The 16,129-nt window shown below is 41.5% G+C and overlaps 2 protein-coding genes across 4 annotated transcripts; one reads left to right on the top strand and one right to left on the bottom strand.

Moving 5' to 3' along the window:
* Positions 1-122: 122 nt before the first annotated feature.
* LOC117494977 (methionine aminopeptidase 2-like) lies at positions 123-7,364 on the bottom strand. The gene is made up of 11 exons (XM_034146024.1): positions 6,856-7,364; positions 5,996-6,109; positions 5,728-5,790; positions 4,961-5,063; positions 4,507-4,668; positions 3,713-3,894; positions 3,403-3,497; positions 2,439-2,535; positions 2,245-2,348; positions 1,084-1,199; positions 123-903 (listed from the first exon to the last, which is right to left on the bottom strand). Exons 1-11 carry the CDS (start codon positions 7,175-7,177, stop codon positions 633-635), a joined length of 1,629 nt encoding a protein of 542 aa, XP_034001915.1. The 5' UTR covers positions 7,178-7,364; the 3' UTR covers positions 123-632.
* Positions 7,365-7,582: 218 nt separating this feature from the next.
* Positions 7,583-16,053, top strand: LOC117494975 (uncharacterized protein C3orf20-like). 3 transcript variants are annotated; one of them, XM_034146021.1, is made up of 18 exons: positions 7,583-7,758; positions 7,838-7,911; positions 7,994-8,484; positions 9,611-9,667; positions 9,747-9,846; positions 10,576-10,785; positions 10,907-11,056; positions 11,368-11,488; positions 11,880-12,005; positions 12,091-12,198; positions 12,386-12,557; positions 12,821-13,043; positions 13,517-13,600; positions 13,705-14,050; positions 14,347-14,463; positions 15,019-15,161; positions 15,515-15,634; positions 15,772-16,053. In XM_034146021.1, exons 1-18 carry the CDS (start codon positions 7,699-7,701, stop codon positions 15,875-15,877), a joined length of 2,808 nt encoding a protein of 935 aa, XP_034001912.1. In that variant the 5' UTR covers positions 7,583-7,698; the 3' UTR covers positions 15,878-16,053. The 3 variants fall into 3 exon arrangements, with proteins under 3 accessions (XP_034001912.1, XP_034001911.1, XP_034001910.1); XM_034146020.1 differs by having other exon boundaries at positions 7,584-7,758; positions 12,079-12,198; positions 15,775-16,053; XM_034146019.1 differs by having other exon boundaries at positions 7,584-7,758; positions 12,079-12,198.
* Positions 16,054-16,129: the final 76 nt, after the last annotated feature.

Below are 16,129 nucleotides of genomic sequence, written 5' to 3'. Positions count from 1 at the left end.
TTCCATGACGACTTACAATTAAGCACAAGACAAGAAAATCATGATGTAACTTACTGTAATATTTGTATGAGTACAAGTGGCTGACTGGTGTTTGACCCATGTTTTAGTACCGCCCTCCTTTGGTTAAAAGAGAGAAATACACCTCAGATATGGCTGGTTATGTAATTAAGCATGCTGCACTCTAAAGTACTTATAAATATGCAAACACAGTAATCGATTCAAGTTTGATAACAATTTATTTCTTATAAAAACTGCATTAAATAAAAATGGAGCAAAGAAATATATAAATATTTCATTGCTCCTCACATGGTAATGAAGCAAAACATTTTCAGGTGAGTTATTCACCAAAACCTTTTTTGCATGTTTGTTTTGCATATATAACTTGCATATATCCTAAAAGCATCACAATATGGCCTAAATGACAACACTACATTTCTTAAAGATATGCCCTTTGTCTTTTGCCTCAATCATTTGAAAAGTAACTACTATTAAGCTTCTACCAGGACCAAAATCGTTTCGCTCTTGCTTGAATAATGACTTAAAGGTACTAAAGCAGTGGTAATTTAGATCAGAGAAATATTGCATAATTGCGATCAGTCTGCAGAGGTTTCTTGTCTCCTCCTGCTTCTCCTTCAGGTTTGGCGCATGCTTAGTAGTCGTCCCCCCCGGCTCACTACCTCCTTGCAGGTGGGCCTGAGTAGGATTGTGTGCTCGTACTGCGCCGTGTAGCTGCCCTTGATGTCGCAGAGCGGAGGGTACGGGTCTATGATGCCAAGGTCACACAGATTCTTCAACGCCATCAGGTACTTGCTCTCACCCAGGCGGTCCAGCCAGCGGCGGCAGAATGCCAGAGTGCCAAAGTTCTCATTGATCACATTCAGCAGATGTTTAGCCCTTGGAAGTCTGCGGCGCAGTAACAACACAGAGTCATTAGAGAGACAAGCCGGAGACTGGCTATTGATGTAAACAAGACAGTATGCTCAGTCTATTTTGTTAGAAATATGGATTAGAAGACAGAATATGAAGAGCAAATTAACCAAAACACTTTCTCAATTTTGTTTATATTAATACAGCAGAACCAACCTGATTGGTACATGTCCAACATTGAAGTTTTTCATATAATGCGAGCACTCCATGTCATCGTGGACTGCACCTCTTCCTGTGCTGCCAAATGTCTCAATGGCGTAAGCTTCACCTTCCTAGGAAGCAACAAAAAGAAAGGCAAAACACTTTATTTGGTAACATGTTGAACTAATATGAATGTCTATATTTGTATCTATGCACTTTTATACAGGGCTCAGAGGGTATGATCTTGCAGAAAGGACAAAAAAACCCAGGGGACTGAGTAAATGTAATAAAAGCCTCAAGAAGCCAGAGGCTGACATATTCATGTGGAGTCTATTAAGAGCAGCAGTGTCCTGTGTGGCGCAGCGCCTCCTGCGAGTTGATTGACTCGGTTTCATTGGCGTTTTGTATCTCTATCAGCGCGTGGCTGTTGTCGGAGTCCCTGTGGTATTAGCCGATAACACTGCGACACCCTCTCTCGATGCACCGATAATCAGTCAAAGTGCCAGAGGCCCCGTGGCACGCCCAGCTGCCACTCTGTGCACTCTGATCACAAAGAGGGTAAGGGCTCTGTTACACCAACAGACTTCAGCTAAAAATACAACATGTAAAGCTGCCACATCAGCAGCAACCCCCTCCTGCAACCATCAGGTAAAATGCTTGACTCAGCGACTTGCCAATAAAAATGCTCAGTTCTCTCCAAATACTACTGCAGCTGTGCGAGTGTGAGGCAGGCGGTGATCGCAGTGTAGAGGAAATGTGAGATAGTGCAAAAGCATGTTTCTCCTTGATAGAGTACGATAATGAACTCTAGATGCCCACGACTATTGAGATGAAATAAGGGTTACGTGTTGCTACTCGATGCGGCTGGTAATTCCATTAAAGTTGTAATTAAAGTGCTGACTAGGGTGACTAAGAAGCTGTTAGAGCAGTGAGTTGGAACACTTCTCTTACACCCTGCCGTCGTAACCCTAACCAGCCACATGTTCTTCCAATTACACTTCAGACTTAAAAAGGGTTTATTTATGTGCAAGGTCAAGCAGCTAATAAAGGTTTAATTTCACACACTCCAGCAAAAAGGTTCTGCAGTGCTGTTTTCTGCTCCTGAATCTGGTCACATCCACATTTGGCTCGGATGTAATAACATTTTGAGTGGGTTGTATTCGCTGCTGCACAAACCTCCATCCTCGTGGCTTCTCCGCCTTTCACAATAGGGACCGTCTTCCCTGAGTGTATCCTGTACTGTCCGATAGAGTGGCCATTGAGATTCCTGATTGGCTTCACTAGAAAGAGAACAGCACCCAGAGGTTTAATAAATAGGAAGCAGTGCTGGACGTGTGCACGATATAAGATGACGAACGACCTCGCGTTACCTTGATATGTTTTCCCATCTATCTCCACCTCGTAAGACTCCATGACCTCCTGAATGGTCTCACCGACATCGCACAGGCGCACATCAATCCCTGCAAACTGACAGAGAGGTGTTTACTCTCACATCAATACACGTCATTACAATGGTCACACACAGTCAGTCTGGATAGTAAATGTGATGTGTCTTATTTATAGGTAGCGTGGAAACACTTAACACAAACTCCCGAGACCCAAATGAGGAACCCTGCTAATACATTCACAAATGGTAATTCCTGAATACCTGAAAATCAAGGACTAGATTAAAACACATGATAGTTTTAGGTATAGCTACTATGTTAATTAACTCTTATCTAATGATGATTTTCTAGAATGATTAACATAATGCATCATTCCTGAATTCTGAACTATGTAAATAGAGTCACATGATTATTTGCATTTCATGATTTATTACTTCCCTTCTCTTAGTTATAATTAAGGGTCTCAATACACTTTGTAGTTTCTGGTTGCATAAGCTGTACATTTTATCTCCTTTTCATTTTCCATATGGTATACATTGCTTACTCAAAATGTTTACAACTATCCAACTCCTTTAACGGAAATGTATGTAGACTAGGGGATTGATTTATTTTTACACATTTATCATATTTTCAGTGTTTTTCATGCAATTTAATGCCTGTATGTATTCAGATAATCTACTAAATATACTGTACCTGATTTTTTCTTTATTATAACATTTTTACAGTCTTATCTTGACCAAAAATACCTTGTTTACAGTATGTATAAGATCATTACAATTATATTATATTTTACTTACTCTGCATTTTTGTGTCACATCAAGCCAGATTCAGAAACTTAGTTGTTACTGGGAATCCATCATTAGAGCCAAATATACCCAAATACTCTATTATGGCATTATTGTATAGGTTTAACTGTTAGGAATTGGGGAAGGATGAAGAGCTGTATCACCTTAATGCCGGTGTTAGTTGCGTCTCTCACAGCCTCCAGCAGCCTGTCAAACTTTGGATTAAAGGTGACGGTGAAGGCACAGTCTATTATTCGACCTGAAAGACCAAAAACTTCAGTCAGTTCCAATGAGGTTATCACTCTGCAGGAAAATTCATCATGTCTTGATTTAAAAAAAGTTAATTAACTTACAAGAACCGCACTTTCCAGGAAGAAATAATTATAATGTAATCATCATTTTACCGTTTCATAATAAATGCCAAGGCACAGCAGAATTCCTAAAGCACTTAAAAAGTTATTAGCGAGCGCTTGCCGTTGATGTGCGTCCCAAAGTCGATTTTGCAGACGTCGTCGTAGCGCAGCACCGTGGGGTCTCCTGCGTTGGGGGTGTAGTGGGCAGCACAGTGGTTGATGGAGCAGCCGGTGGGGAAGGCCAGACCTGCCTTTAGCCCGTTTTCTTTGATGAGCGTCCTGGAACAGTTCTCCAGCTTCTCACTGCCAGAAACAGAAATAGGGACAATGGAGGACAGAAACAATGAGACTGTTTTGAGGGCAGATAATGCATGCAGAAGAAAAGGATGAAGCCGCAGAATAAATCATGCTTGCTTTGATGCATCTGCACTTTCTATTATATTCTATTTTATTTTATTTACCTGTACTATTTTATCTGTTTTATTGTGTTGCACTGTTGGAGGAGCCTGTGACCTAAGATTGTCATAACTACACTGTAGCTATGCACAAATGACAATAAAAGCCTTGAAACTTGAAACATTTCAAACAGACATGAATCAATTTCAAATCAAAGTTAATTTATGAAGCACTTTTCATACAGAAAACATCAAGTGCTTCTAAATCCAAAAACATACAAACACATACACTAACCCCACTTCCAAGGTTATAAACAGACTTTGTGAGTGTTAAAAACACTTAACACCAACATAAGTCGATAAACACAGGACTGAAAAAGCAATTATAAAATAAATAAATAAGAATAATTGGACTTAAAGCCAAATTAAAACGTCTCAACTGAGCCAAGGCAGGTATAAGCAGCCAACATTAAACTCCATTACAAGGGGCTCAAGGTCAACGCTTCAGCACATATCTCACCAGATGTCAATCATGGTCATCCCTGGTTTGATCCAGCTATTAACATAGGAGCGGACCTGCCGATGCGCCTCGGCTGCCTCCCTGAAATCACTCCACATCTCCTCGTTGGCCATGTCCAGCGCCCGCTTCTCCTCACTGGTGGTCCGCCACGCTGCACTGCGCCTGGTGGGGGGTAGACAGGCACACCACAGAGAGGAGGAACTCATTATTTTCTCATTATACAAATACGGGTAATGAGAATACGACACACGACAGGTGAAAGTCGTGTTGATACTTTGCAGATCTGACAAATGAATTTGCTCCAGAACAGGAGATTAACACTGAACATTGCACCTAATTACGCTGTCCAAACATGAATGAGTGCAAAGCAGAGAGACCTAAATGAAAAAACTAGGCATGTCACACAATGGAAGACTACTGCTGAGTGTGAGGGAGAGATGTGGAGGTCACACACCCGTCTTTCGATGGTGGATATTCACACTCCTCTCCCTTTGGAAAGTCTCCGCTGGGAAACAGCTCACAAATAGGGATTGAGGGAGGGTCAGTCTGTCCCTTCACTGTAACCCAGATAGTGAGAAGGAGAAGCAGAGGAAAGCAACCACAAAGAGAGAAAAGAAAATACAAGTTATCCTCCAAATGTTCATGACTTCTGCATTTGAACCTAGTGAGAGAATTCAGTGCAGCTCCTGCCTTACAGATCTAATTAAGCAAGGCACCCCTGAGTAAAAGAAACCTATTTAATCATAAAGTGAGACAAATCTGTGGCAATATAAAAGCACGTGTGTCCTATAGTGGGTTATATGACATTTTACGGGGGTGACTTACTTTCAGTTTGCTCACTCCACTGTGAGACTGGCATTTACTGATTGTGATGTCATTAATTTCCTTCTGTCTGCCTGACATATATAAGGTCCTCTGTTGTTTTGTCCTACACCTGCCCTCTCTGTCCTACATTATGTGTCTCTCATGACACTAATTAAAAAAAGTCAACCTGCTTTTATGCACCTGTTGTATTTACCTAAAGTGATGTAGAACAAAACACAGAAGAGCTTTTGCTGTTAGAGTGTTATTTGTGTATCTATAAAATGAGATGTAAACTGCAGTTTCAATTAAAATCCTGAATGTAGTTAATGTGAATTTGGTTCAAGCAGTCCTTGCCAATAAGCAATCTGTGGCAGAGTGTAGAGATGCATTTGGTGCACTGAGAAGTAAACGGCTTACATCCTTTCTTCTTTTTCTTCTTCTTCTTCTTTTTTCCAGCTGAGTTCTCTCCTTCTTCCCCATCTGTTGAACGCATCATTAGTTTCAATACAGTTTTGCAACGTGACAAATATCGACAGGAGCTTAGGCACAATCCCCAGTGTGCTACTGAAAATCAGATATCACATTGCAGATGTAACACGTTGAATTTCACTGAGCACGATCAGGGTCTTAAAGTTCAACACAATCTCCGCTGCAGATGATGAGGAAGATGATGGTGAGGAGTTACCTTCTTCTCCATCCTCCTCCCTCTCTTTGTCCTCCAGTGACTGCTGCTCCATGTGTTTTGTCACATCCCCAACACTTCCAGCTTCTCCATCGCCCTCAGCTTCATTTGTCCCTGCTGCAAAGTCACACACCCGCATGCATGCATGTGCAGGTCAACACGCACGTGAAGACCATCGGCAATCATGCACATGCATTAAGATACACAGGCACACATACATACACAAACACACACACACATTGAGTAAGTAAATCATTTGTGCTTCAGAGTGATTTCAAAAAAGTGCATCCACAACTTGGCAGGGTCTGTGCATAATTTATTTCTTTACCCTGAGAGTCAATATCCTCAAGGGCATTTGTACCTTGCAGCATTATGACATTTAGCCCTTCAGAGACAGAGCTGTGTGGACAGCACTTGACTTATGGCAGGCTCAACAAACTTAGGTTTTCTTAGATTTTTCTTTTCATATCATGAGGCAGTAAAGCTGCGATTATCATCACGCTTTTTTTGCATTTGAGTGGTTGTCATCTTTTTGCACTAAAACTGTGGATATTACATAATTTCATGCAGTTTAGGGGGATTTATAGGATGGAACATATTTAATCTGGAGTAAAATTACATTTGATTCCACCCATATCTTCAAATGACAGCTTTCACTCAGCTTTGATGGTAATTTCATATTTTCTAGAGACTGGTGTCTAGTTGAGTTGGGACAGCTGGACAGGAGTCCCATCTGACAGGTTGGAAAGTCTCCTGTCCCGCATATTTGATATACTCGTACTCTTTATCGAGTGGCACTAAAGGAGACAATTTCTGCGCTATTTTCTCAAAGCATTCTCCAATCGCAAAGTGATGCCTCTCACCTGGTGCTGGGGTCTTATTCCTCTTCTTCTTTCTTCTCCTCTTCTTCACAGATTCTGACGCGTCTGCATCTTTTCTCTCCTCGTTCAGGTCGTCCCCATTGAGAAGTTGAGGCTCCACTTCACGCTGGAGCTGTAGCTCCGCCATGATCAGCGACTGAGAGGTGAAGTGACGCATAAACTGCTGAGAGCCTCCAGTGGTCAAAGCAGAAAAGTGTGCAGGAGGAAGCTGAGCCAATAATGAGCCATTAGACAATCTCCGCGCAACAACTTGACCCGAGTGGGAAGACGACCCTGCTCTGTCACGAAGAGCAAAAACTTTCATTTATCATCAGATTTTTTTTTCTTCTTCCTGCAGGGGGAAATTACATTTTGGGACAGCAACACAATGTGCTCTGTGGAGGGTGAAATGCTTAGTTATGGGGCCATCATGCCCTGATAAATGGCCTGTAAAAGCTGCACTGCCAGAATCATCACTTTGTCTAGCGCTGAGTTTCAGGTTACTGTGCGCACCTGCAGCTCCTCGACTTGTGTGTCACTTCTCCCGTGTGTCCCCAATGGAAAACAGCTTATTTTACTTGTCAATAATGTTTTGGGTTTTTGTTTTGTCACAGATTAACTTTCTGTTTGATGCCCGGAGTCGATTGATGGTGCGTATCGCGAGTATTTGGAGAGGCGTATACTGTAACCAAGCAACAAGCCCAGCACAAAGAGTGGACTGAGGAACATTGACAGCAGTGGAGGTGGATTTTAAAGCACTAAACTTATAGATTTTTGTGTGCCTATTCTGCGTTTGACGATCATTTTAAGGACATTTAAGTGGATTTAAAAAAAAAGAAAGAAATAATGACTTCTTCTGTTGGGCTGACAGAATTCAGATGTGGCCCTTTGTACTTCTTTGACCAGGTGAGGAAATTATTAATTTAGCTGACTACAGTTTATAAGAATCAGCAATAAATTAACCTGGCAACTGATCTCTACGCAGCCAACAAAACGAAACCGAATTAAAGGAGCACGAAGCAACATTTTGCATTTTAATTTGGCACGTGAAGAAGCAAGGTAATCAAAGTCCCTTATTGCTATGCGCAGTCTTTTAACCTTCTTCTTGTGCGATGAAATAATTTGTCTAATTTTCCCACAGTCATCCAGATGACAACACAGAAGGTAAAAGTGGTGAGCTCACTCAGAGGCTGTCAGGTGAAACATGTGGAGATGGTGAACCTGATACCTCTGTCGGTGCTGCACTCAACATAAAGGACCAGGATCCAATGGACGCATACCAGCGAGCAGCTCCTCTGATATTAAATGACCTGGCTCGCCTACTTTCACAACATAAGTGGACTGAGGAGGGCCGGATTCCTCACGGGATTGTAAATATTCTGAATTGCTCCTGGAAGGATCTGACTGCGGGGTCGGTGCACTTTAAAAGTCCGGAGCAGGCTGCCGAAATACGGAAGTCCAAAGATTCCGGGAAGCTGGATGAATCTCGATCCAGTCAAGTGTCCGCCGAAGACAAGAGGGAGGCAGGAGGGAGAAACTCATGTGTTGTGGAAAATGGAAGTCCCTCTGTGAGAAAACCACAACTCAGCTCAAATCCACGCGTGAAAAAGCGTAAACACAGTTCAAATAGAGGTAAATTAAATTAAAAATAAATATGTCTGGGTCCCTTCTATGGAAGCCCACCTCTGCCTGAAAAATAAAACCTGAGGAAAAGTGAAATACCTAAAGAAACTCACTGTCAAAAGTATGGCGAGATACAGTAGGCTACATCTCTACCACACTTAAGATAGCCAACAATAGATTGTTAACTCACTATACAATATATGCTGTGTAATTAAAAAAGCATATTAACATTGACATATTTAATATTTGTTTGAATTGTTTCTGTCCTGTGCATGAAAAGGGCTTAGCATGCACAGTAATTCATCTTTAATAATGGTTAATAGATCATTTATTTAAGCCTTCATGATAAACCAGGTAAAAAACCTGCTACTTAATTTGACATTTCTGAAAAATGGCTGCACAGCACCTGGACCAAAATCTACGCATTTGCATATGAATAACTAACTAGTATAATTGGGCTATTAGAATCAAGAATACATTGATTAAGGTAATATGTCATGTTAGTTCTGCAGGCATACATATTTGAAAGTAATTAATGATGGCTCTTCTTCCACTACATTTACCCATCAAGCTGTAAGTGTCAATAAACTGTTTGACAAAGCAAGTAAAAGAATATGCATATGCAACCTGGCAACCCAAGAGTATGTTTTACAAATGGCCTTTAAGCTTTCATAAATGATTTATTAACACCCTGTTGTGCCTTTAGTTAAAGCCCATACAGTTTATAAAATATGCATTATTAGAAAATGCTAGTGTTGCAAAGGAACAATTGTGTAAAACTGAGAAAAGTCAGAACAGACATAACTATATTTGGGGCTCTAATGTAAAGAGACAATAACAGTGAGAGTGAAAACCCATTAAGTAATATCTCATGACCTTTAAAGACTGAATGTGAGGACAGCTTCGGTTGCAAGCTTGTGGAAGTGAGGGGATTAGTTTAACAGATAGGACAAGGTAGCCGGTAGCTGGGTAAAGATGTACTGCTGTCTGTTAATCAGTTACAGAGCTATTGAGTTACAGTATTGAGTTTCTTAGTGCCACTGTTAGGGACTGAAGTATTGTCTTCACAGATTCAATGAAAAGGTGAATCAGACCTCAGCTGATAAACTGACTAAGATCTGTTTTTCCTCCGCAGCTCTCAGCTCCAGTACTGTCAGTTTCTCCATCTCATCCAACAGCTGCAGTAATCCAGGTGAGACATTGTGTTCATGAAGGCCGCTGTGTCTTTGGTCGTCTCTCTGCTGCCTGAGCTGGATGTGATTTGTGTCCAGGTTGGATCATCCAGTCGAAGCTGCCCTCCTGTGATGAGGCTCAGCAGATCCGTCTCTGTCAGTGGGTGGTGGAGCGACTCCAGGCCGCAAGAAGTCTCCAGTGGGTTTTTAACCTTTACTAATGCATACAGTAAACGTGTGCAAATGTGTGTCAAATGAGGGGTTACATATTCCATAATGTGATCTGATAATCAGATGTTTCCAGGGACAGCAATGTCAGTCAATCTGTCAGTCCAGACTGCAATATCTCAATTACTATTCAATGCACTTACACTGACAGATATGATTCAACAACTCTGGTGATCATCTGACTTTTTATCTCACCTGCTGTTCAAAGTTTGTCATTAATCTAGTCACACGTCTTTACATTTATTAGATGGATTGGAGATATTCTTGATTCCCAGATATGACCTTGCTAATTTCAACCACTGAGGCTGGATTGTAATAACTTTGGTGTTTCCATTACTTATCTTGTGGCGCCCTAATAACGTTGAAATTGAACTTACTTCACAACCTTCTGACTAAAATCCTGCGCACATCCCACTCAGCTATTCTTTGCGTTCAGTGCTAATTAGTGAATGTTAAAATGCCTTCTATCACGCTAACATAATTAACATGATGAACATTATACCTCTTACGTTAGCGTTTGTCTAAAAGTATGGCTAGAATATTCTAGCTTGGGCTGCTGTTTTGGTTTTTAATGATCTGTTGAGTTAATCCTTAATTTTTGGGAGTAATCCTTACTGTATTTTCAATTAAGTCATTATTTTTGCTATGTGCTACATGAGAGACCAGTTCTCAAACATTCAAATATCACCTCTTTTCATAGAAAACTACAAACTGAGCAGGACCTGAACAAGCCCCTCATTCTCCGTCATTATGGTGATGCTAAGGTCAAACTGAAGGACAGGAGGGCGAGGAGAAAGGTCCAGCCTGCTGCTCTTGTCAACGGGATGCCGCAGGTACCAGAAATGAAACCCATGGATCCATCACGGCAGAAACTACACTACAGGATCAACGACGGCTCCTCCTTCATATAGTATCCTTCTCTCGTCATGTTTATTCATAAGTTCCAGTAGTCGTACAAGAAAGGCATTGTGCAGCATATGGATAATATGTCACTGCAGATTACCTTTTGACCCTTGACCTTGGGCTCTCAGCTACCCGTCTGGTTGTATCGCCGTATGCCAGAGTCGCTCAGGTTTGCCGTGTGGAGGCTTCTATACCAACGTGTTCAATGACAGCGAGTGTCCCGTTATTCTGGCGACTATCACAGCGTTCGGGAACGGGGCTGCGACAAACCCTCTAACGTGAGTTTGGTGCTGATATGTCAGACAGTCTGAGCAAATAAAACGGGTGCTCTGCTGAGAATAAGTAAATAAAATGTCAGGATAATATCCTCTCTGGCTTTTCTTAGAGAGCTTCCGACATTTGAAAAAATGATCAGTTATCTTATGAATTTAGGATATGTAGCACCCATTGTTTATTATTGATGTTCTCATCTCGCTCCCCCAAAGAAAGCAAAAAATGGCTTTTCTCCTAAATGCTGAAAGTCTTTAAACAGCCTTTCTATAACCATGTATGTGTTACGACGTTAACAATGTTTACACTTGTTCTCCAGCTCTGTCATTACAGCAGTGTGGGACCAGGATGGTGGATTCATATGTGACCAGCATGGGAAGATCACTAAGGAGTGGAGCTGTCAGAAAGACCGCACACTGAAGGAGAAGATTGATATTCAGGTGCAGCCAGTGTGCAAGAGTGACACAACCTCTGACATATTTAATAGTATAATAGATTATATCCATGTTCTTTGTGCAATGAACAAACAGCTATGTTGAACAAACAGCTACATGTTGTACAAAAACCAGGCCAAAGTTTATCTGCTGACAGGATATATGGTCAGTGACAAGAAAGAACCTGACGTGTGAGACAATTGTAAGAAGTGCATTTGAGAAACTGCAAACAAACAGGGCATGAGAGGTATGACGCATGACCTACTGATGACTGAACACAAACTTTCTCTGACAGGGGATAGGGGTTTTATAACAGTGTGCTTATTAGATAATCGTGAAATAATTATCACATTTTATGAGGGAAAACTTGTAAATCAGTTTTTTTTGTCTCCTTCAGTTGTCAGATGTAATTTCTGTGAGGCTGCTCAGTGGTACCTCTGCCATGCTCAGCTTCAGGTGCAACAACGAAAGTGTTCAACTTCCTCTTTCTGTCCTGTCCAACCTTAACAAATCACGAGAAACGGTAAGATTAATGTTTAATAGATATTGGATTTATGATTAAACTCCTATCTGTAACGTCACCCGTGTATTGACAGACATGTTTGCAGACGGAAGAAAAGTTGACCTCCGACTCTGCTCAAGACCTGTTGCTGTTGAGGAAGACAACAAACCCTGTTGTGGTCCTAGAGAGCAAGAGGAACCTGACGTTAACACCTGTAAGACACTTTTTATCCCCTGCAGACACTTTCCCATTACATAACTTTATAGACTCAAGTGTTACAACAATACCGAGGATCTATTTTGAGAAACCTTCACTGAGTCACTTTGTATAAAACAGCTGGCTAAATGCCTTTTGTTGTTCTATATATTCTAACCCACCATGCGAGTAATGATGTGTGGCAGGTGTCAGTGTGCTCCCTGGAGGTGCTCCAGATGGTTGGAGAGGTGGAGGGGCTGGAGGAGCCGTCAGCACAGTGGAGAAGAGGAGGGCATGTTGGCAGGGAGCTGAAGAGGCTTCAGCAGAGAGTACGAAACACCCTGGACGGCTGGCTGGATTATTACCGTGTGGCCATAGGTTCGTACATTTATAGCTTTTATGAGAACAACATCGTGTTCTTACGCGAGTTATAAAACTATGCAGTGCAAAAAAAGTCTCTTTGAGCCAATCTGATCCAAGGTAAGGTTGTTTAGGAGTGATTCAGAGAAGCAAAAAGTTACAGTATCATCTCATCCTGCAAACTCAACATTATTGAATAGTTCCATCAGGATCCTGTTCACGGTCACTCGTGTCACTCAGTGTCTGTGTGCATTTCTGAGTGACCTCTTCCTCTCCTTCAGGTATCAAGTGTCCTGACATGAAACGGATGCCAGATGCCCCACTGAGGACCAGGCTGAGGAGGGAGGTGCAGTCAGCGGCTCTGCCCTCTCTGAACCCACCTGAGCGGGCAGATGCGAGAGCAGTGCGGCCAGAGGAGGGCAGGAAAGAGTTACAGGAACAACAAAGACATCTGTCCGCACCGGCAGAAAGACCTCCTCTGGACTGCTACGTCAAGCTGCCCAGGTGCACATTTAACATGAGAATATAGGACCAGAATGTTTGCCATTGGGACCACACTAACACTTTTAATTGTAAATGTACTTTATTTTACTGTTTCAAGCTGGAGCCATACTTGGTAGTTACATGCTAATCTATGGCTATGTTCACACTGCAGGCAAAAGTGACTCAAAACAGATTTCTTTATTGGGCTAATGTGGCCCAGATCTGTTTTGAACAGCACAAATCACGTGATATTTTTGTTCTTAAAGTCTGATTTGTGCCACTTTTATATGCAATCCTAATAATGTAAAGGCGTTATTTTTTCGCAATGTTCTAGTTAACATCTGCTCCAAGATTGGCTGGCTTCCACTGCATAGCAACATATACATGAAACCAAATTCAGAACCTACCTACCTAGTTATTGATTTTGTAGTAGTTACACAAACACACTGTTCATTGATCAATTTCAAGTGCTGTTTTGATCTGCATGTTTGTAGGACACGAAAAAAGCAAACAAACGAAGAACCCCGTCTTGTGACACAGATAGGACCCCTTCAAATTCATGGCAACATCCAAATTGAGTAAGACCACATAAAAACATTCATTCAAATTGACATAAACTGCAGTTTATAAGAGCAATAGTTTATTTACAATGACAGCTTCACTATCACTCCCACTCTGCCAGGTCAGTATTTATTCCAAACAGTGCAGATTTGCAGCCCTCCGCTATTGCCCCACCGTCGTTCACCCCCTCCACCCCCCTCACTGTGTGCCCCGCTCTGCTGAGAGCCGCCCTGCTCGGGGAGGGGGGACGCAGGCGGTGCTGCTGCAGCGCTGCACTGATGCCAGTGCTGACGGACCCGGAGTACGATGCCTTCGTCATGGGCCAGCCTCCGCACAGTCAACAGATCCTGGTGGTGTGTGTGACTCCTCCACCTCAACACGTCAACACACAAGCAGCGCCGGGCCAGGAGGTGCTGCAGCTGCTGTACAGGAAGAGGAACAAGCACAGAACCATGCCCTGTTCTCAGGTGGGAGTGCTGTCTCACATGCAGGGGGTGCAGAAAATAACAACAACACAAGAAGCAGCATTTTCACCCTATTTTGTGAACCCCACAGCGCATCATTACAGTCTCCAATTTGCAGCATGTACATCACTTTTACTTTGTTGTAATCCAGTCCTACAGCAAGTACACTAAATGTGAAATATACATTGCTTTGCACATACTAAAAACAGAGGATCAGAGAAAGACATACTACAGTCAGAGGTTTATTGAAAAGTATGTATTTCAGCAAACTCAGTAACAGGTTTTTGTTTTAAATCTAGTGCCAGATGGATTCATTTCGCCTGGTGAGGTATGAGATGTCAACAGGGAAGCCCAGCTGTGTTGCGGGGAGCATCCTGCTGCAGCAGCGGCATAACGCAGCTCCAGGGATGGTCCTGGTCAGTAAAACCACTGCAGGCTCAGCTCAGTGCAGAGTTTCAATGTTTCCTCTGGGTGGCAGCAGTAGTGCTTGCCTGAAGCTGAAGAGGGGAAAGTATGAGGGGGATGTGGTGAGGAGGAATGTTGTAAGCTACTGTCCTTACCAAGAAAACCAGACAGTTATTATTAAAGTAGCAGTGAAGGATGGCGCTTCTTAATTACAAAAAGGTTGGTTAATTTTTAGCCCAAAGTCATGACAGCTGCTCCAGTGAGTTTTGCTGTAAGATTAAATTCCTCTCTACAGTCTATAAATCAAACAGAAAACCTAAGTCTTACTCACATTGAACACACACTCTAGGACCCTCAGTTGTGAAAAGTACAAATTTCCACATTACTGATATGACGAACATTTGGAAAAGAGAGAATCAACATTGTGATGCAAGCCACTTCTCCATACTCTAAATATACAGTGTAGACTAATGCTTTTTAAATACCACAATGAAAAACTGCAGTGTTCATAGTTTTGTTTTTCCGTTTCCACACATCTAATGTGATGTTACTTGTTCATGTGATAGATGTACATCAGAGGGAAGCTGCTGTTTGTGGGCTTCATATTCAGTCGTCACAACTGCACAGTCAGGGACCTTCACAAGCAAATCTCCAGAACAAGGAGAGACTACAGATTAGGTGTGAGCCTACCTACAGACTATAAATTCAGGTATTACTGCAACACGCCCCTGATCTACTGTATCAAACTCAATCTTTACTGTAATGTCGTGAAACAGTGTGAATGTAAAGTGTTACATTTAAATGTTACAGGAATATATGTACAGGGATTATTATGACAAGGTTCAATATTTAACGAAATGCATTTTATACATGCAGAAATTAAGTTTACTGCTTTAATTGTTTTCATAATTTGTAAACAATATATATTCATATCATTTACTTACATGTTTTGTTAGTAAATAATATAATACAAATAGAAACACTTAAGTGAAGAATTTAAGTATCTCAAAATGGTACTACTTAGTTAGGCTACTTTCATAGTTTTCTGTCCTTTCCTTGCAGCAATACAGTTGATACCCCTTCAGCCGCAGATGCACACGATTCCCAAAATTCCACACTAAACACAGCAGATAACAAAACACTGACTCCTTCAGTGGAAAGAAACCAGAAGGCCAATGAGAAGTAAGTGACTGAGATTCCTGCAACAAGATATACATTTTATTTAATACATGTGCTGTGTTCTTATGAATAGTGATGGTCCATACTGTTATTTAATGCATGATAAAAAGTAATAACGTGTTAAATGTCTTCTTTCTAAGCAGAAAAAACTATAAAGTTCCTGAAGTATCAAACCGGCAACATAGAGACTTTTGTATCAAAGCAAAGAAGACTCCAGCACTCCCTCGTGTTGCTATCACACACTGAATATGCTCTGTGACGGGATTACATCTGTATCAGTCCACTTTAAGTTATTAAAACACTAGTACACTACTACTGTTAAACTGCAGCCTCATTTGCTTACTATGCAGTAGACTAGTCTAATAACTTGCTCCTGAAATGTGACATTTTTTAATTTATTTTGGTACAGAGAAGTAGGCCAACACAGGCATCAAGGATCAGGATTTATCATCCAGATAAACATTGCATGATTTATTATTTCAATTGGGGTTTAATTTT

The sequence above is a fragment of the Trematomus bernacchii genome, unplaced genomic scaffold (genome assembly GCF_902827165.1).
Source record: "Trematomus bernacchii unplaced genomic scaffold, fTreBer1.1, whole genome shotgun sequence".
NCBI classification, from domain to species: Eukaryota; Metazoa; Chordata; class Actinopteri; order Perciformes; family Nototheniidae; genus Trematomus; species Trematomus bernacchii.
The sequence above is the reverse complement of the archived record's forward strand: the minus strand, read 5'-3'. Positions and strand labels throughout refer to the sequence as shown.